The 17347-nt window shown below is 32.6% G+C and overlaps 1 protein-coding gene across 2 annotated transcripts in view; it reads right to left on the minus strand.

Moving 5' to 3' along the window:
• LOC142224223 (uncharacterized) overlaps window positions 1–17347 on the minus strand; it is a 79802-nt gene that overhangs the window by 22154 nt on the left and 40301 nt on the right. Inside the window, exon 2 of one of the 2 annotated variants that reach the window (XM_075293996.1) lies at window positions 11139–12267. The exons of the other annotated variant lie outside the window; for it this stretch is intronic. Within the exon in view, the coding sequence (XP_075150111.1) occupies window positions 11463–12267 (805 nt within the window). The 3' untranslated portion in view covers window positions 11139–11462. Of the gene's footprint in view, window positions 1–11138; window positions 12268–17347 lie in introns of those variants that run through there. 2 annotated transcript variants of the gene reach the window in all.

The raw sequence follows: 17347 nt of genomic DNA on the forward strand, positions 1-17347 counted from the left end.
ATTTTTTCAATTAATAAATTAATTGATACAATTAACTTTTTAATCATGATAGAAACATTAAGTTAATTAAGTCAATGATTGAAATTTTTAAAATGTTTAATTAAAAAATTAATTGATACAATTAACTTTTTAATCAAATTCGGAAGACTAGTTCAGTTAAAAAAGTGCTGATTTTTTTTTACTTTTTTAATTAAAAATGTATTTCAAACAATCATTTGTTAATCCAAATCTAACTAAGTAATTAAAAATAGTTACCTTTTTTAATTAATAAATTAATTGCGTTTTGCAATCAACATCAATTAAATTTTTAATTGAATCAATTAAAAAATTAATTGAATTTTGCTGAAAAAATCAATTAATTTTTTAATCAAGAATTTTTTCAATGCCCAATTAAAACTGTGATTGATACTATCATTTTCGTGATTGAAGACATTTCAATTAAAAAATTAATTGGATCAATTAATTTGGTGATTGAATCAGAGAAAAAATTGTTTGTGTGTATGAGAGGCTTTCAAAACTGTTCATGTAGGTTCCATTTCTATCAAGTTACTTGAGAAGTAGAAAGTCTTTGGTTAAGTATATCCGTTCTTCGAAAGAAGTATCATAAACTAAGGGATCCTTCCTTACTTCCTGTTATTATTTGGTCAAGTCGGCGACTTGGAGCCTTATTTAAAACTCACCCGTTCTGTGGAAATTCTGGCATTACAGTGTGGAGGATATAAGATGTGGGGAAATCATCACAGAATTTTGTGTAAAGTGTGGGAATTTTGGTCATATTTGTATAACCCGGAAAAACGAATATATGGAGGCTTGATCTAAATCTGAACCAAATTAACATATGAATATTTAAAATAATGAAATATTTACTAAATTCAGGCTTAAAGTTGTTGTTATACAATATTTTTTCTCCATGATGGATACAATATATTTTTCTCAATTGTGAATGACTTTAATTTTTGAAAATTAAATACATCCCCATGGGGCCTTATTCCGTGATTCTTGGAGCTTTGTTTCATCGTAGTGGGGTTTTATTGCATATTCAAAATGAGGCTTTATTTCCTTATGAAACTAGTCCTCAACATTTGGGGCATTATTTCATTTCCATTTTGGTGAATTAATTCTTGGGGGCTTATTTCCCAGAACCATATTATGACGGTACTTTTATATAGATAATGATATAATTTTATTTATTGCACATAGGAGCCAATTGGCCTTAAATTTTAAATATAGAAATATTTTAGACCCCTAACATACTAAGGTTTGTCGGTATGCCAATGTGAAATTGAAAGATCTGTTTCACACATAAATAAATACGATAATTCACATCGGTCCAATTTTGTTCGACTAATAAGTAAAATAACAGAACATTTTGCAAAATATAATTTCGTAAGAAAAGTTTATTATATGGAAAATTTTGTCAAAATTTTATTTCTCTAGAAAATTATTTCAAAATTTTATATCTGTGAGAAATTTCTGCAAAATTGTATTTCTATCGAACATTTTGTCAAAATTTTATTTCTATTGACAATTTGGTCAATATTTTACTTTTATAGAAAATTTTGTCATAATTCTATTACTATAGATAATTTTGCAAAATTTTATTTATATGGAAAATTTTGTCAAAATTTTATTTCTGTAGAGAATTAAAAAAAAATATTTCTATAGAAAATTAAAAAAATATATATTTCTATAGAAAGTTTGGCCAAATTTGTATTTCTGTAGAAAATTTTGTCAAAATTTTATTTCTATAGAAGATTCAGTCAAAATTTAATGTCTAAAGAAAATTTTATCAAGATTTTATTTCTATAGATAATATTTTGCAAAATTTAATATCTATAGGAAATTTTGTCAAAATTTTGTTTCTATAATTTTTTTTTTAATTTATTCTATAAGAAACTTTTTCAAAATTTCAGTTCTCTAGAAAATTTTGTCTAAATTGTATTTCTATAGAAAATCTTGTCACAATTTTATTTCTATAGAAAACTCTGTCAAAATTTTATTTCAATAGAAAATTTTATCACAATTTTATTTTTTTAGAAAACATTTTATTTCTATAGAAAATGTTGTCAAAGCTTTATTTCTAAAGAATATTTTGTCAAACTTTTTTTCCTATAGAAATTTTTATCAAAATTTTATTTCAATAGAAAGATTTGGCAAAATTTTATTTCTGTAGAAATTCTATTTCTATAAAAAATTTTTTAAAATTTTATTTCTTTAGAAAACTTTACAAAAAGTTTATTTGTATAGATATTTTGTCAAAATTTTATTTCTATAGAAAATTTTGTAAATTTTGTCAAAATTTTAGTTCTCTAGAAAATTTTGTCAAAATTTTATTTCTATAGAAAATTTTGTCAAAATTTTATTTCTATAGAAAACTTTGTCAAAATTTTATTTCAATAGAAAATTTTATGAACATTTTATTTCTATAGAAGATTTTGTGAAAATGTTATTTCTATAGAAAATTTTGGGACAATTTTATTTCAATAGAAAATTTAGTCAAAATGTTATATCTCTATAAAATTTTGTCAACATTTTATTACCATGGAAAATTTGGTCAAAATTTTATTTCTATAGAACATTTTGTAAAAATTTTATTTCTAAAGAAAATTTTGTCAAAATTTTAATTCTATCGAAAATTTTGTCAAAACTTTATAAAAATTTTATTTGTATAGATATTTTGTCAAAAATTTTGTTTCTATAAAAAATTTTGTCAAAGTTTTAGTTCTCTAGAAAATTTTATTAACATTTTATTTTAAAGAAAATTTTGTAAAAATTTTATTTCTATAGAAAATTTTGTCACAATTTTATTTCTATAGAAAATGTTGTCAAACTATGATTTCTATAGAAAATTTTGTTAACATTTTATTTCTGTAGAAAAATTTTACTTCTATAGATATTTGGTCAATTTTATTTCTATAGAAAATTTTGTAAAACTTATATTTTTATAGAAAATTTTGTCAAAATTTTATTTCTTTAGAAAATTACTTCAAACTGTTATATCTATATATATATATATATATATATATATATATATATATATATATATATATATATATATATATATATATATATATATATATATATATATATATATATATATATATATATATATATATATATATATATATATATATATATATATATATATATATATATATATATATATATATATATATATATAAAATGCAATCTATGTTTCTTTATTTCTTTGTTTGTTTGATTGTTTGTATGAACCGAGTTGGCTCCGAAACGGCTGAATCGATTTACTTTAAACTTTCAGAGATCATAGGGGACGTTCATGTGGTGAAAATAGGGTACCTCATTTTTTGACACCTGGTCGCGGAGGGGGACCTCCCCTTTGTCGGACTTTTTGAAAATTGGACCAAAGTTAACCGATTTGCTTGAAATTTTCATTGAAGGTTGGGGTTGGCAACTAGACAAAGATCCGCTACTTTATATTTCGATATTTGGCGGCGGAGGGGGACCTCCCCTTTGTTCGACTTTTTTAAAGTACAGTGAAAAAACTAAAATTCTCTAAATTATCTGAGATTTAAAGAGAACATGCGGTGAGGTTATGGAATTAATATGGGGTACCTGATGATTTCATATGCGGACGGGGAGGGGGACCTCCCCCTTGCCTTACTTCTTGAAACTTGGAACAAAATTATGCGATTTGCATGAAATTTTCATTGAATGTTGGGGTTGGCATCTAGACAAAAATCCGCTACATTATTTTTCGATATTTGGTCGGGGAGGGGGGCCACCCCTTTGCCCGACTTTTTTTAAAGTACAGTGAAAACAAAACTAAACTCCCCCGACTGAAATTTTACGGACAAATGGGTGAGGTTATGAAATTTATATCAGGTTCCTGATTTTTTAATAAAAATAAAAGGGCATAGGGAGACATCCGCTTCTCTTAAGTACATACAGAGAAACAATTAAACTTTACCGAGTTACTTGAAATTTACAGAGGACTGGGGAGAGATCGTAACCTCCGTCAACCGTAATAGTTGATACCTGATTTTGTGATATATGGACGGAAGAGAGGTCGTCCCTTTAGGCTTATAATTTGCTTGACATTTTCTGGGACGTTTACAAAAGATACGCTAAATCACTTTTCGATATTTGGTCGGGGAGGAGGTCCTCCTCTAAAACTACAAAAAAATTTAAGTTTTCTTGAAATTTACAAAGGCAGTGGGGGAAGGTTATGAACGAAGAGGCAACCTTCCTTGCCCCACACTTGAAGGAAAGTTTCAAGAAGTTTCAGGGAAGGTTAGGGGTGTCGATATTGTATCGGGGAAAGTGACGTCCCTTTAAAACAATAGAGCAAAATTTAAACATCTTCGATCTACTTGAAATTTACAGGGACGTGGCAGTAGGTGATTAAATTTATACATAATTTTTAAATTACTATATGATTTTTCGATATCTGGTTAGGGAAGGGGAAAATTGAAATAAACTTTATCGATTTACTTCGATAGAATTTATAGGGAGTAGTTGCGAAATTAATATAGGGTACGTGATAGTCCGATATCAGGTCAGAGTGGAGCGAAGGTGGGGAGAGAGTTCCCTTTTGTCGGTTTTTTCTCTTAAATTGAAAGTGAAGGGTTGTCCGTAAATGGGAACTCGCTATATAATTTTATGATTTTTGCACAGGCTTCTTTCTTCCAGACTTCTTATTAGTAAAGAGAGGGTTCCCTTTTGTCCGTTTTTTTCTCTTAAGTTGAAAGTAGAGGGTTGTCCGTAAATGGGAACTCGGTACATAATTTTATGATTTTTGTACAGGCTTCTGCCAGACTTCTTTTTAATAAGAACTTAAATTTACATGAAATTGGCAGCCAACGTAGAGGGTGCATCATTTTCCAACATTTTAGCAAATGTTAATGTGGTAAAGTTTTTTACTAAATTTGGTAAATTTTTTTACTACTTTTGCTTTTCCCGATTTATTGGATGGGAAACAGTAATTCTTTGTATGTTATTATAATATAGTGCTTAATTTTCAGATATGTTGAGGAGAAGGATACCTTTCCTTGACAAACCCCACTTAAAATTCACAAGAAATATAGAAGATTGTCCAACTACTTGAATACAGAACATTATTAAAAAATTTTGGAGGAAAGGGTACACCCTCTCCCGCCGTATTTGTACCTATAAACGAAAAATCAAGTAGTCCGATTTGTTTAAAAGAATTGAAATCTTTTCGAATTTGTTTTCAGCACGAAGGATATAGTTGACTAAGTTAATGCAAAATGTTCCTCCAAATACGCTTCGGAAGGTGCAGCGAAGCGGTGCGGGTTACGCTAGTATATATATATATATATATATATATATATATATATATATATATATATATATATATATATATATATATATATATATATATATATATATATATATATATATATATATATATATATATATATATATATATATATATATATATATATATATATATATATATATATATATATTTATATATATATATATATATATATATATATATATATATATATATATATATATATATATATAGAAATTTTGGCCAATTTTTTATTTCTTAGAAAAATTTTTCAGCATTTTATTTCTATAGAAGATTTTGTCTAATTTTAATGCCTAAAGAAAATTTTATCAAGATTTTATTCCTATAGAAAATATTGTGCAAAATTTAATATCTATAGGAAATTTTGTCAAAATTTTGTTTCTGTAGAAATTTGTTTAAAAAATTTTATCTTTATAGAAAATTTTGTCAAAACTGAGTTTCTATAGAAAATTTTGTCAACATTTTATTTCTATAGAAAATGTTGTCAAAATTTTATTTTTGTAGAAAATTTTGTCAAAATTTTATTTCTAGAGAAAATATTGTCAAAATTTTATTTCTATAGAAAGTTGTGTCAAAATTTTTATTCTATAGAAAATTTTGTCAAAATTTTATTTCTATAGAAAATTTTCTCAAAATTATATTTCTATAGACAATTTTGTCAAAATTTTATTTCGATGGAAAACTTTATAAAAATTTTATTTGTATAGATATTTTGTCAAAATTTTTTTCTATAGAAAATTTTGTCAAAGGCTTAGTTCTGTAGAAAATTTTATGAACATTTTATTTCTAAAGAAAATTTTGTCAAAATTTTATTTCTATAGAAAATTTTATCAAAATTTTATTTCTTTTTGTTTTGTTTACCAAAAAATCACCAATTACACTAATCTACCAAACGGTAAAGAATCCACCATTTTTGGTATAATTCTACCAACTGTGGCAACCGTGTGACAAGATGCGATAAAAGTCCGTTTAAATCGTTCCGTTGTTTTAACTTATTAAACATTTTTAAGACGTACGAAATAATTCAAGTTGTACCAAATAGGTCAGCATAAGGTAGCATCATTGTACATTTGATATATTGAATGTACAAAATTTACTACAATTGTATCAACTTGTACATCCCTTTGTTATATAAGTACAACGTAAAATATCATTATGATTTCTATATTTTTTTGTTGTTTTTATTATTGTTTCTAGCAACAATGTAGAAATGAATGTAATGATTTATTGCAAGAAATCAAAGAAAGGAATGAAAACACTAAAAAATTATTACCATGGACGTTTTTACAGGGTAAAATGGTTGCTCCTTAGTTTTCTCACACAAAGAACAAATGATAAATTGTTGGAAAACATTATTTCTCTGTTCACTACAATGAAATGGTATTTCTATAGATATCCGCAAGGTAAAAACGACGTAGAAATTGTGGTATTTGCATATATGTATGTGTAGGTGGAAATAATCGTGGAAGGAAACATTATTCCAAAATAGTATGGTAAAATGCATAATGTTATAATGATCGGAAAATAAATGAGGTGGCTTGATTGCTATATCGTGAACCATGTATATCTCTTTGAATGAGATAAAATTAACTAGGTAATTAATATCTAAATTTTGAGGTTTTAATTTCTTTAGGTAATATAGAAGTCAATGGGAAAAGTTTAAGATTAGAAATTACACGTAAAGAAAAAAATCTGAACTCCTGAAGAAAAATATATTTTTTTTTGGAAATTTTCTTTTTCTTCATTCATATCATATAAAGTTTCGTCCAGATTAAGAATCTGTTCTGTAGGCATCCCTTCCGGGGCCTCCTGGAGGAGAAAACTTTCTCCTCTCCGGTCGCAATTTGTTATGTTATGTCAGTATATGTCCTCTAAAAACCATGCTAAAAATTGGTTGATATCGGTTCATAATCACACACAAAAAATTTTTTTTCTGATTCAATCACGAAATTAATTGATCCAATTAATTTTTTAATTGAAATGTCTTCAATCACGAAAATGATAGTATCAATCACAGTTTTAATTGGGCATAGAAAAAATTCTTGATTAAAAAATTAATTGATTTCATTGCCAAATTTCAATTAATTTTTTAATTGATTCAATTAAAAATTTAATTGATGTTGATTGCAAAACTCAATTAATTTATTAAATAAAAAGGTAACTATTTTCAATTACATTCTGAATTGGCTTAGAATTTTTATTTGGATTAACAATTGATTGTTTGAAAAAAAAATTTTAACTAAAAATTTAAAAAAAAATGTTCATCATCATCATAAACTGACTTAGTCTTCCGAATTTGATTAAAAGTTAATTGTATCAATTAACTTTTTAATTAAAAATTTTAAAATGTTCAATCATTGACTTAATTAACTTAATGTTTCTATCTTGATTAAAAAGTTAATTGTACCAATTAATTTATTAATTGAAAAAAATTTCAACTTCAATTAACTTTTTAATTGGAAATATTTTGGTGATATTTTTTTCTGTGCATATCTAGCTCCCATATAAACCTATCCTCAAATTTACTTTATATAACAAAATCTAAACAAGTAAGGGAAGTCTTCAGTTGGGCGGGGCAGGCTATATTAAACCGTCTACAACCTTGTAGATCCACATTTTCGATACCATATTAAATCCGTCGAAACAGTGGCGATTTTATAAGGAAAATGTTGGTATATTTTCCATTTTGGGAACTATAGGTTAGGTTAGGTTATGGAGGATGACACGAATCCGAACTAGCGGATTTATAGAAACTTAGACCATAGTTGGTCCATTGCGGTTTCTCAAACTTCTTTCCGTCTTCCTCTTCGTGTCTGTCTCGCTCCGGCCGGAATGAGTCCATTCTATGATAATGTGTCCCTCGGATGCGCCTACACGCAAAGAAAAAAAAAACGTTTGGAAAACGTGTACCGAAAACGTTTTTCTTTTGTTAGAGTTTTTTGAATTGCTTCGAAAATTTTAAACTTTTATCACCAACAAAATTCGTTTGTTACAAAATTTTTATTTTTTCAATAAAAAAAGTTATTTTTGAAATAACAACACAGTCCATTTCGTTTATATCAAACACTGTTCTTTTCTGACTTTAGGTCTTTAATAAGACACATTTTACAGTTCAAAATTTAATATAGTACAATGTAATGTTGAACATTTTTTCGGAATCTTCCGAATATATCTGGAATATATGTAAAAAAAAAAACAAAAGCAAAAAAAAACTTTGGCCGAAGCAGGGATCGAACCCATGACCCTTGGCATGAGAGTCGGACGTAGCTACCACTGCTCCACGGTGCCAAACTAAATGTTTGTTTCTGTTAAATAAACTTTGTTTATTCGGTTCGTGGGCGCCGCAAGCTATGCTATATAAATATAACTTATATGGATATTTATCTATTGATGACCATAACAGGTACATAGCTCAGTGGTTAGTGTGTTGGCTTACAATGTGCATGGTCCGCGGTTCGATTCTCCGTCCAGGCGAAAGGTAAAAAAAATTTTAAAAATTTATAAAATCGTATAATTTCTTCTACAGTGTTGGTATTACAGGAAAAGGTGTTAAGAACTAAAAATCCTCGTGGATGTGAGAAAGATGTGAGGGACAATGCAATTAGCAAGAAAATAATGTTTTTTTTTTGAGCTAGTCTTTATGAAATTGTTTTTACATCCTGGAAAAGAATAAACGTTTATCACAAAAAGTATATACTTTTCTTCCAAAGACACTTCCTTACAGCGAAAAGCAAATGAGAAACGAACTTTGTTTGTCTAAAATTTCGTTTGGGAGGAAAGAATTATTTTTTTGCGTGTAGGTCCTCCACCCCGATGCCTTGATGAAGGCGAGAATACTCTTCAGGCTGAATCCTCGCAAGTCGGTCATAGTCTGAAAGAAATAAGAGCCCAGTATCTTGTTTCTTCTGAAAGATAGAGCTGGATACTGGCACAGGAAGTGAAATGAATTTTCCGTAGCCTCGGGGTCCAGACACCACCTACACATATCATCATTCGCTGGACCGATCCTTACCATGTGTTTTCCCAGAGTGTTGTGTCCTGTTATGATGCCTGTTATCGACCTCACATCTTCTCTTAGCAATGACATCAGGATTTCAGAGTTCCTAATATTATACTCGTCCCATATCAGTTTCGTTTGTTCACAGCCTATAGAAGAAGCCCAGCGTCTCTTCCATAAATCTTCATATTTACTATTGATCCTGTAAATAAACAAAGAAATTGGAGCAAAAACGTCCGAAATGGCGTTATCCGTGCCACCTGCGCCTTCCTTAGCCAGTACATCTGCCTCTTCATTCCCAGTTATGCCATAATATCCACACGCTCACAAAAAATCGCTTCTGTAACATATACTCCCAAACATATTTTGCTTCAAGCATATACATTTTTAGGTATTGCCCAAACATTTATATGTTTGATCTCTTCCAATATATAATATGTTTGAAAGCATATTGGTCTAAACAATATATGTTTGGGTAGTCTAAGTTCCAAACATTTTGTATTTTTGCATCCAAATTCAATAATGTTGTCTTCCAAAAAACAATATGTTATTATGTGAACATATAATATGTTTGGAAGCATTTTGCACCCAAAAATATTATATGCTTAAAAAAATTCTCCCAAACAATATTGTGCTCAAAATTTTATTTATTTATTTATATATTTACAATCATAATGAATTATGAAAATAAACAGGTAATATAGGTGCTAACAACATAGGTTTTCGACCTGAATGCTCAAAATTTTGTTTCTGCCCAATTGTATATTCCCCCACATCTTTCTCACTTCCACGAGATTTTTTAGTTCTTAGCACCTTTTTCTGTAATACAAACATTGTAGAAGAAATTATTCAATTGTATGATTTTTTATTTTAATTTTACCTTTTGCCGGACGGGGATTCGAACAGCGGACCACACAGTTTGTAAGGATCAAAGAAGTAGCTGATCAATTGCCCAAGGAAAAATAAAATGTTAATTTTGTAATAACAAGCAACAACCACCAACTTAATTCAATATCGCTCCCTGTTAAATAGCGCTCCAAGCTACTAAACACATATATGTTTATAGGCTATTTCTAAATTAATATATGTTTGCATCCAAGCATATTATTTTTACAAACATTTTATGTCCCAAACATAATATGTTCTAACATATTAACATATATGTCCCAAACATGTTATGCTAGTTTATGAACATTATATGCTTGCACTCAAAAATATTGTGTTTAAAAATTTGTGTTCCAAACATATAATGTTTATAGCCAAACATATGAAAAACAGTCTTTTTCATCCGTGCAGGTACCCAGCACAGAGTTAGGTTAGGTAAGGTGGCAGCCCGATGTATCAGGCTCACTTAGACTATTCAGTCCATTGTGATACCACATTGGTGAACTTCTCTCTTATCACTGAGTGCTGCCCGATTCCATGTTAAGCTCAATGACAAGGGACCTCCTTTTTATAGCTGAGTCCGAACGGCGTTCCACATTGCAGTGAAACCACTTAGAGAAGCATTTAAAACCTTCAAAAATGTCACCAGCATTACTGAGGTGGGATAATCCACCGATGAAAAACTTTTTGGTGTTCGGTCGAAGCAGGAATCGAACCCACGACTTTGTGTATGCAAGGCGGGCATGCTAACTGTTTGTACAAGGATTGAAGAGAACTGGACTAGATAAGGTACTAGTAGGCTGCAAGACACCAAAAGTGATTTGACTATCACTCTTCTCGACGATGTTTTCCTCGGAAAAGAAACCACAAATGTAGGAAGAAGAAATTTAACTTTTTTGAGAATATCCCAGATTGAAATAAAGTGGATTACCGATGTTGTTTCTTTGGCTGGTGAATAAGAAGTGGGCTTTTATTCATATTTGACCTTAAAAAACTAACATTGTGTTTTGACATTTCTAAATCTTAACGATTACAGGGCAACGCCACCTGCATATGAACTTAATTATTATTACAGACTTAAAGATAAATTTATTGAGTTTAGGGATTCCAATCGTAGACATAAACATTCCGGGCCCCTTGATGGGTACCATCGAAATTAGTTAATTAATTAGTCATGTTGATAAATAAGTAAATTCATTGAAGAAGCCAGTTAATTCGTTGTACAGATAGTGATTAAATTTTGTATCCTAGAATTATTCATTACATTGGACATGTTCCCGAAACCAACCATCCAAAAATCGAGTTTTGAGCCATTGGAACTCCTTCATGGTTTGGTATCACACCTCCGAGAATTATTTTTGGATAAATGTCGGCTCCTAAGACCATGGAAATCGGTGCACTTTCATTGAAGGTCGGATCGGCGAGGATTAAATTCAAAAACCTTTCACGAAAACTAGATGACAAAGAATGTGATGGAGTTTTCATGGTCATTCGATTGTCGACACGAAATGTTGCTGAGACCCGAGCTTTTGCATCTGAGATAGCTCTTATAGTGAGCTGACACATAGTAGTGTTTTCCATATGGCTGGTAGAAATTCCAAGCTTAGTAATCATAGTTTTGGCAATGCGACTGATGATCGACCCGGTGTCGATGAGGGCACGAATTTGATGGAGACGTCCGTTGTGTGCAATTTTTACTAAAGCCGTTGGAAGAATGGTGACAGTTGTAGGTACTAGATAATTCGTTGCTGAGGAAAGCTCTAATTCAGGTCGACGAGACGTGCGGGCTCTATTATCGTGAAGTAGAGTATGATGTGATTTTCCGCATACGTGACATCCAGAGTTAGAAAAGCATCCTTGCATACTATGTTCATGAGCGAGACAATTTAAACAATATCGGTACTTTTCTACTGCTTGCTTTCTTTGTTGGGTGCTCATTGACAAAAATTTCTTACAGGCTCGTAAGGGATGAAATTTTTTACAGATACGGCACTGAAATGCTTGTCGATTGTAATGGGTGATCCGATCATTAGTGGAAAATCGATTTTTTATGATTCGAGGCATTCTGAAAATATAAGATTAAAAATAAAAATCTATACGAGACAGGGAAAAGTTGGTTTCAGTATGGGTATTTGTTTCAGAATTGGAGCTGAATTATTGAGTAGGAAGAATGACTAACTTTACGATGGGACGTGTAATCACACCTTTCGGCGTGTAAATGTCCGCCACTCTTACTCGATTATCCTTTCCGGGATATAGTTTAGTCACTCGACCAATGCGCCATTCGTTGGGTGGAAGATTTTCATCATTAATAACAACAACAGAATCGACTTCTATATTCCTTTCAGGATATTTCCATTTGTTCCTTTTATGAAGTTCTTTTAAATATTCTGTTTTCCATCGTTGGCAAAAGTGATGTTGAAGAACCTTAACACGTTGCCAACGATTTACAACTGATTCTGGATCTTGATCGTAAGAAGGTTCCGGAGGGGCTAACAGAGGTCCACCAGTGAGGAAATGACCTGGTGTAAGCGGATTCAAGTCAGTAGGATTTTCTGATGCTGTTGAAATTGGTCTTGAGTTGAGACAAGCTTCAATCTTTGTTATCAGAGTAGAAAACTCTTCAAAGGTGTAGGGAAAACTGCCGGATGTCTTTTTTAAATGGGTCTTAAAACTTTTTACCCCGGCTTCCCATAAGCCGCCCATATGCGGTGCGCCTGGGGGGATAAAATGCCACGACAGGTGATGATGGAAAAATTGGGACACTAAACTGGATTTTGAGGCATCTAGGAAATTTCTCGAAATTTCTCTAGATGCTCCAACAAAGGTTTTTCCATTGTCGGAGTAAACGTTGAGAGGACATCCTCGCCTGGACACAAATCTTTGGAAAGCGGCGAGAAATGTTGGAGTAGATAGGCTGGAAGTAACTTCAAGATGAATCGCCTTCGTCGCAAAACACACGAAGACACAAACGTAGCCTTTGGAAATTTTGGATCCCCGCCCTGAGAAACTTTTTATGTCAAACGGACCTGCAAAATCCATACCCGTATTATGAAATGGACGATGGAGAATCGTTCGTGACGGAGGCAAGGCCCCCATTAGCTGGGCCTGAAGCTTCTTTTTGTGAATGACACATACTTTGCACTTGTGAATAATGGTCTTAATAAGATTTTTCAGTTTTGGAATCCAAAATTGCATTCTAACGAGACTAAGGACCTGTTGGTTACCCCCGTGGAGACATAGTAAGTGTGTAAATTGAACGAGCAGTCGACTAAGATGGCAATCATATGAAAGTATGATGGGATAACGTTCATCATAGTTTAGTGACGGTGAATACGCTAATCGGCCAAATGCACGAATAACGCCGTTATCGTCCATAAACGGATTAAGATTGAGAATTGGAGATGACTTTGGAATTCGTTGCCTTTGATTTAAAGCTTCGACAACTTTAGGGAAGTATTTTGCCTGAGAAAGTAAAATAAGTTTGTCTCTTACGGTTTTGACCTCAGAAGCTGTTAGATCTAATGAGCGATATGTGAACGAATTACGATGTAGTGGATGTGTTCTGTAGAAAAAACGTAAAACGTAACAGCCGACTCTGATAGCTCGTTGAAAAGTAGAGAACCTTTCAATAAAGGTCTCTTGATTTGAATCCGTAACAACATGAACTCGGACGATTTTTTTCTCCAAATCTGTATGGGTTGGCAATTCCTTGCATAAGGGCCAAGACAGTGGTGGATCTCGTAACCAATGCGGTCCGTGCCACCAAAGTAAATTTCCGGCTAATTCTCGTGGATAAACGCCACGACTTGCTAAGTCGGCTGGATTAGATCGTGTCTCGACGTGGAACCAGTTGTCTATTCCTACTTTGTTACTGATTAGCGATACACGATTTGCAACAAAAGTTTTCCAATGGCACGCTGGTTTTTTAAGCCAGGATAAAACTATGGTGGAATCCGTCCATTTGAAAACCTCATAGTTGGATATTTTCATCGAAGGAACAACAGAGTCAACGAGATCTGCTAATAATGTGGCTCCACAAAGTTCAAGTTTTGGAATTGAGAGGGACTTAACTGGGGACACTCTGGATTTGGAGGTTAGTAAATTAATATGAATGGAATTATCATTGAATTGAATCCGAGTGTAAATTACTGCCGCATACGCATTCTCAGATGCGTCGCAAAAGGCATGGAATTGAACTTTAGTAATAGGAGAGTAGGATATCCAACGAGGGATCTGTATTGATTGCGTCGACGAAAAATTATCTATGAACTTTACCCAATCTTGGAAACATTGGGGTGTTATGTCCTCATCCCAATCAACTTTAGAGAGCCACACATTACGCATAAGGATCTTAGCGAGGATCACTATTGGAGACAGCCATCCGGCTGGATCAAATACTTTGGATATCTCCGAAAGAACCTGTCGTTTTGTGTATTTGGTTAGGTGTGGCAATGGCTGAATATCGAAAACAAAACTATCTGACATAGCATTCCATTTTACACCCAACGTTTTTGTTTGACTACAGTCATCGAAAAGAAGAAAATCATGTTTGAGAATGTAGTCTTTTGGAAGAGATTGTAAAAATTGTGTAGAATTTGAAGTCCATTTCCTTAAAGGAAAACAGGCCGAATTGAGAGCAGAAATCAATTGATTCCTGGCTTCCAAGGCTGATTCAAGGTCATGGCCTCCACTTAAGACATCATCTACATACATGTCATTTTGAATAATGTGACTTGCTATGGGATAGGAATTACGACAATCTTGCGCTAGTTGATTCAGTGTTCTAATCGCCAAATAAGGCGCCGCATTGACTCCGAATGTGACTGTTCGTAACTCAAAGTCTTGAATTTTATCATTTGGATTGGAACGGAATACAATTCTTTGGTAGCTCGTGTCGTTTGGATTAACCCTAATCTGCCGATACATCTTTTCGATGTCGGCGCTGAAAACAAAACGATAAAATCTCCATCGTAAAAGTAATAAAGTTAGGTCGTTTTGGAGAATTGGGCCCGAATATAGAATGTCATTCAACGATGTCCCTGTAGAACTTGGACATGAAGCGTTGAATACCACTCTGACCTTTGTAGTGGTCCTATCCGGTTTAATAACCGCGTGGTGTGGGAGGTAATAATGCCTGGGCATTTCCTCTACAGGAGGAGGATTAATTTTGACCATATGCCCTAAGTCCAAATATTCACGAATCACGGAATCATATTGGTCCTTTTGTTCCTTATTTCTCAATAACCGAGATTCATTTTTCAGAAATTGGACACTCGCTATTGATCTAGATTGTCCCAGTGGACCTACGCCGTTGGAAGGAGTAGGCTTAAATGGAAGAGATACTACATATCTACCATTTTCGTCGCGCGTAGTAGTTTTAGAATATAAATCTTCGCAATAAGAATCAGAGTCAGAGGGGTGAAGCTTTTGCGGAACTTCCTCCACTTCCCAGAACCGCTTTAGCTGATTTTCTAGATTTGTTTCGGCCAAAAAGGATACAATTGTGGAAAAGGAGGCTATTTTAGCCTTTGTTTGGATAGGCCCAGTGACTATCCACCCGAATATCGTCTCTTGTGCCATTAAGGAACCGCATATATTACGTTGAACATTTTCTAACATTATGTTATTGAATAAGTCGGCGCCGATCAATAAGTCGATTCGGCTACTTTCGTAAAACTTCGGATCCGCAAGTTTAATATTCGGGAAGTCTAACAGAAGAGATGGGTTAACTGAGGAGCTGGGAAGATCCCCAGACAGTCGTGGGACAACCAAAGCTGTAATATTAACCCCTAAGTTGGAATCGAATCGTGGACATATAGAGAATTTTGCCAGTTTTCTTGCCTTGGCGGAAGTAACTCCATTAAGTCCCGCAATTTCTGCCTCAATGGACTGGAATGGCAGTTTCAGGATGTTAAAAACTCGTTCGGAAATGAAAGAACCTTGTGATCCTGAATCAATTAAGGCTCTAACAAAATATTTTAGACCCAGATGTGCAATTTGGACCATTGCTGTACCCAGCAGAACATTATGGGAATGTGAAGCAAAACAGGATTGGATACTTCCGCTTGAAGTGGAAGGTTGAAAAGAAATTGGTTCCATATTAGTCTGATTGAAGGAAGCTTGAGAAATTGTGGACTGTACTGGATGACCATTGGACATCTGAATAGGTTGATTGGATGGATTTATGTTGGACTTCACTTCTTGTGACTGATTTGGAGTACGATGCAGAAGTGTATTGTGTCTTTTACCACAAGAAAAACAATTGTAAGGACTCTTGCAGTTCTTTACTCCATGAGCCTTAGCAAAACAATTCAAGCATAAATTAAGTTTTTTAATATAGGAAATCCTATCTTCGGCATTCATGTTAATAAACTTGGGACATTTTCGTATCGTGTGGGATTCGATTGAACATAAGGTGCATTTTGGATTAGATGAGGATGAAGAGATTTTCGCATGATTTGAATTTACCTTCTTATTCGATGAGGAGGGCTTTTTAGTGTTGGAGTGCGAATATTCTTTCGCAGAAATGCCATTAATTTCACTAATGGTTTCTAAGGTCTGATATCGACTGGATAAAAAAGAATCTAAATCACTCCATTTGGACAAGTCCTTTTTATTTTGAATGGATTGTTCCCACAAGGAGAGTGTAACGCTAGGGAGCTTTGTGGAGCACATATATACGAAAATTGCATCCCACGTAGAAACATCAATATCATACATCCTTAACGCCGTGATGCAGGAATTAATGTCCCGTTGAAGACATTTAATTTCTTCGCTTGATTCAGAAGAAACCGCATTGAGATTGAATAACACCCGAAGCTGGCTATGAACCAGCATTCGTTTGTTCTCGAATCGATCCTTAAGATTTGACCATGCAATGTCGAAGCCGTTATTAGTTAAGGGACACTTTTTTACAATATCATGGGCTTCACCCTCTGTCTTTTTCCTTAAATGAAAAAGTTTTTGGACCTTTGAGAGACTGGAATTCTGTATGTATATTGCAGAGAACATGTCTCTGAATGAAGGCCAAGACTTGTAATCACCTCGAAAGGATTCCGTATCACAAGCTGGTAAATGAAAATTGGAATGTTGGACAGTGGTTTGGAGAGTGGGACTAGGGTCCGATCTTTCGTGAATGATTG

This window comes from Haematobia irritans, chromosome 2 (assembly GCF_050003625.1).
Source record: "Haematobia irritans isolate KBUSLIRL chromosome 2, ASM5000362v1, whole genome shotgun sequence".
Classification (NCBI taxonomy): Eukaryota; Metazoa; Arthropoda; class Insecta; order Diptera; family Muscidae; genus Haematobia; species Haematobia irritans.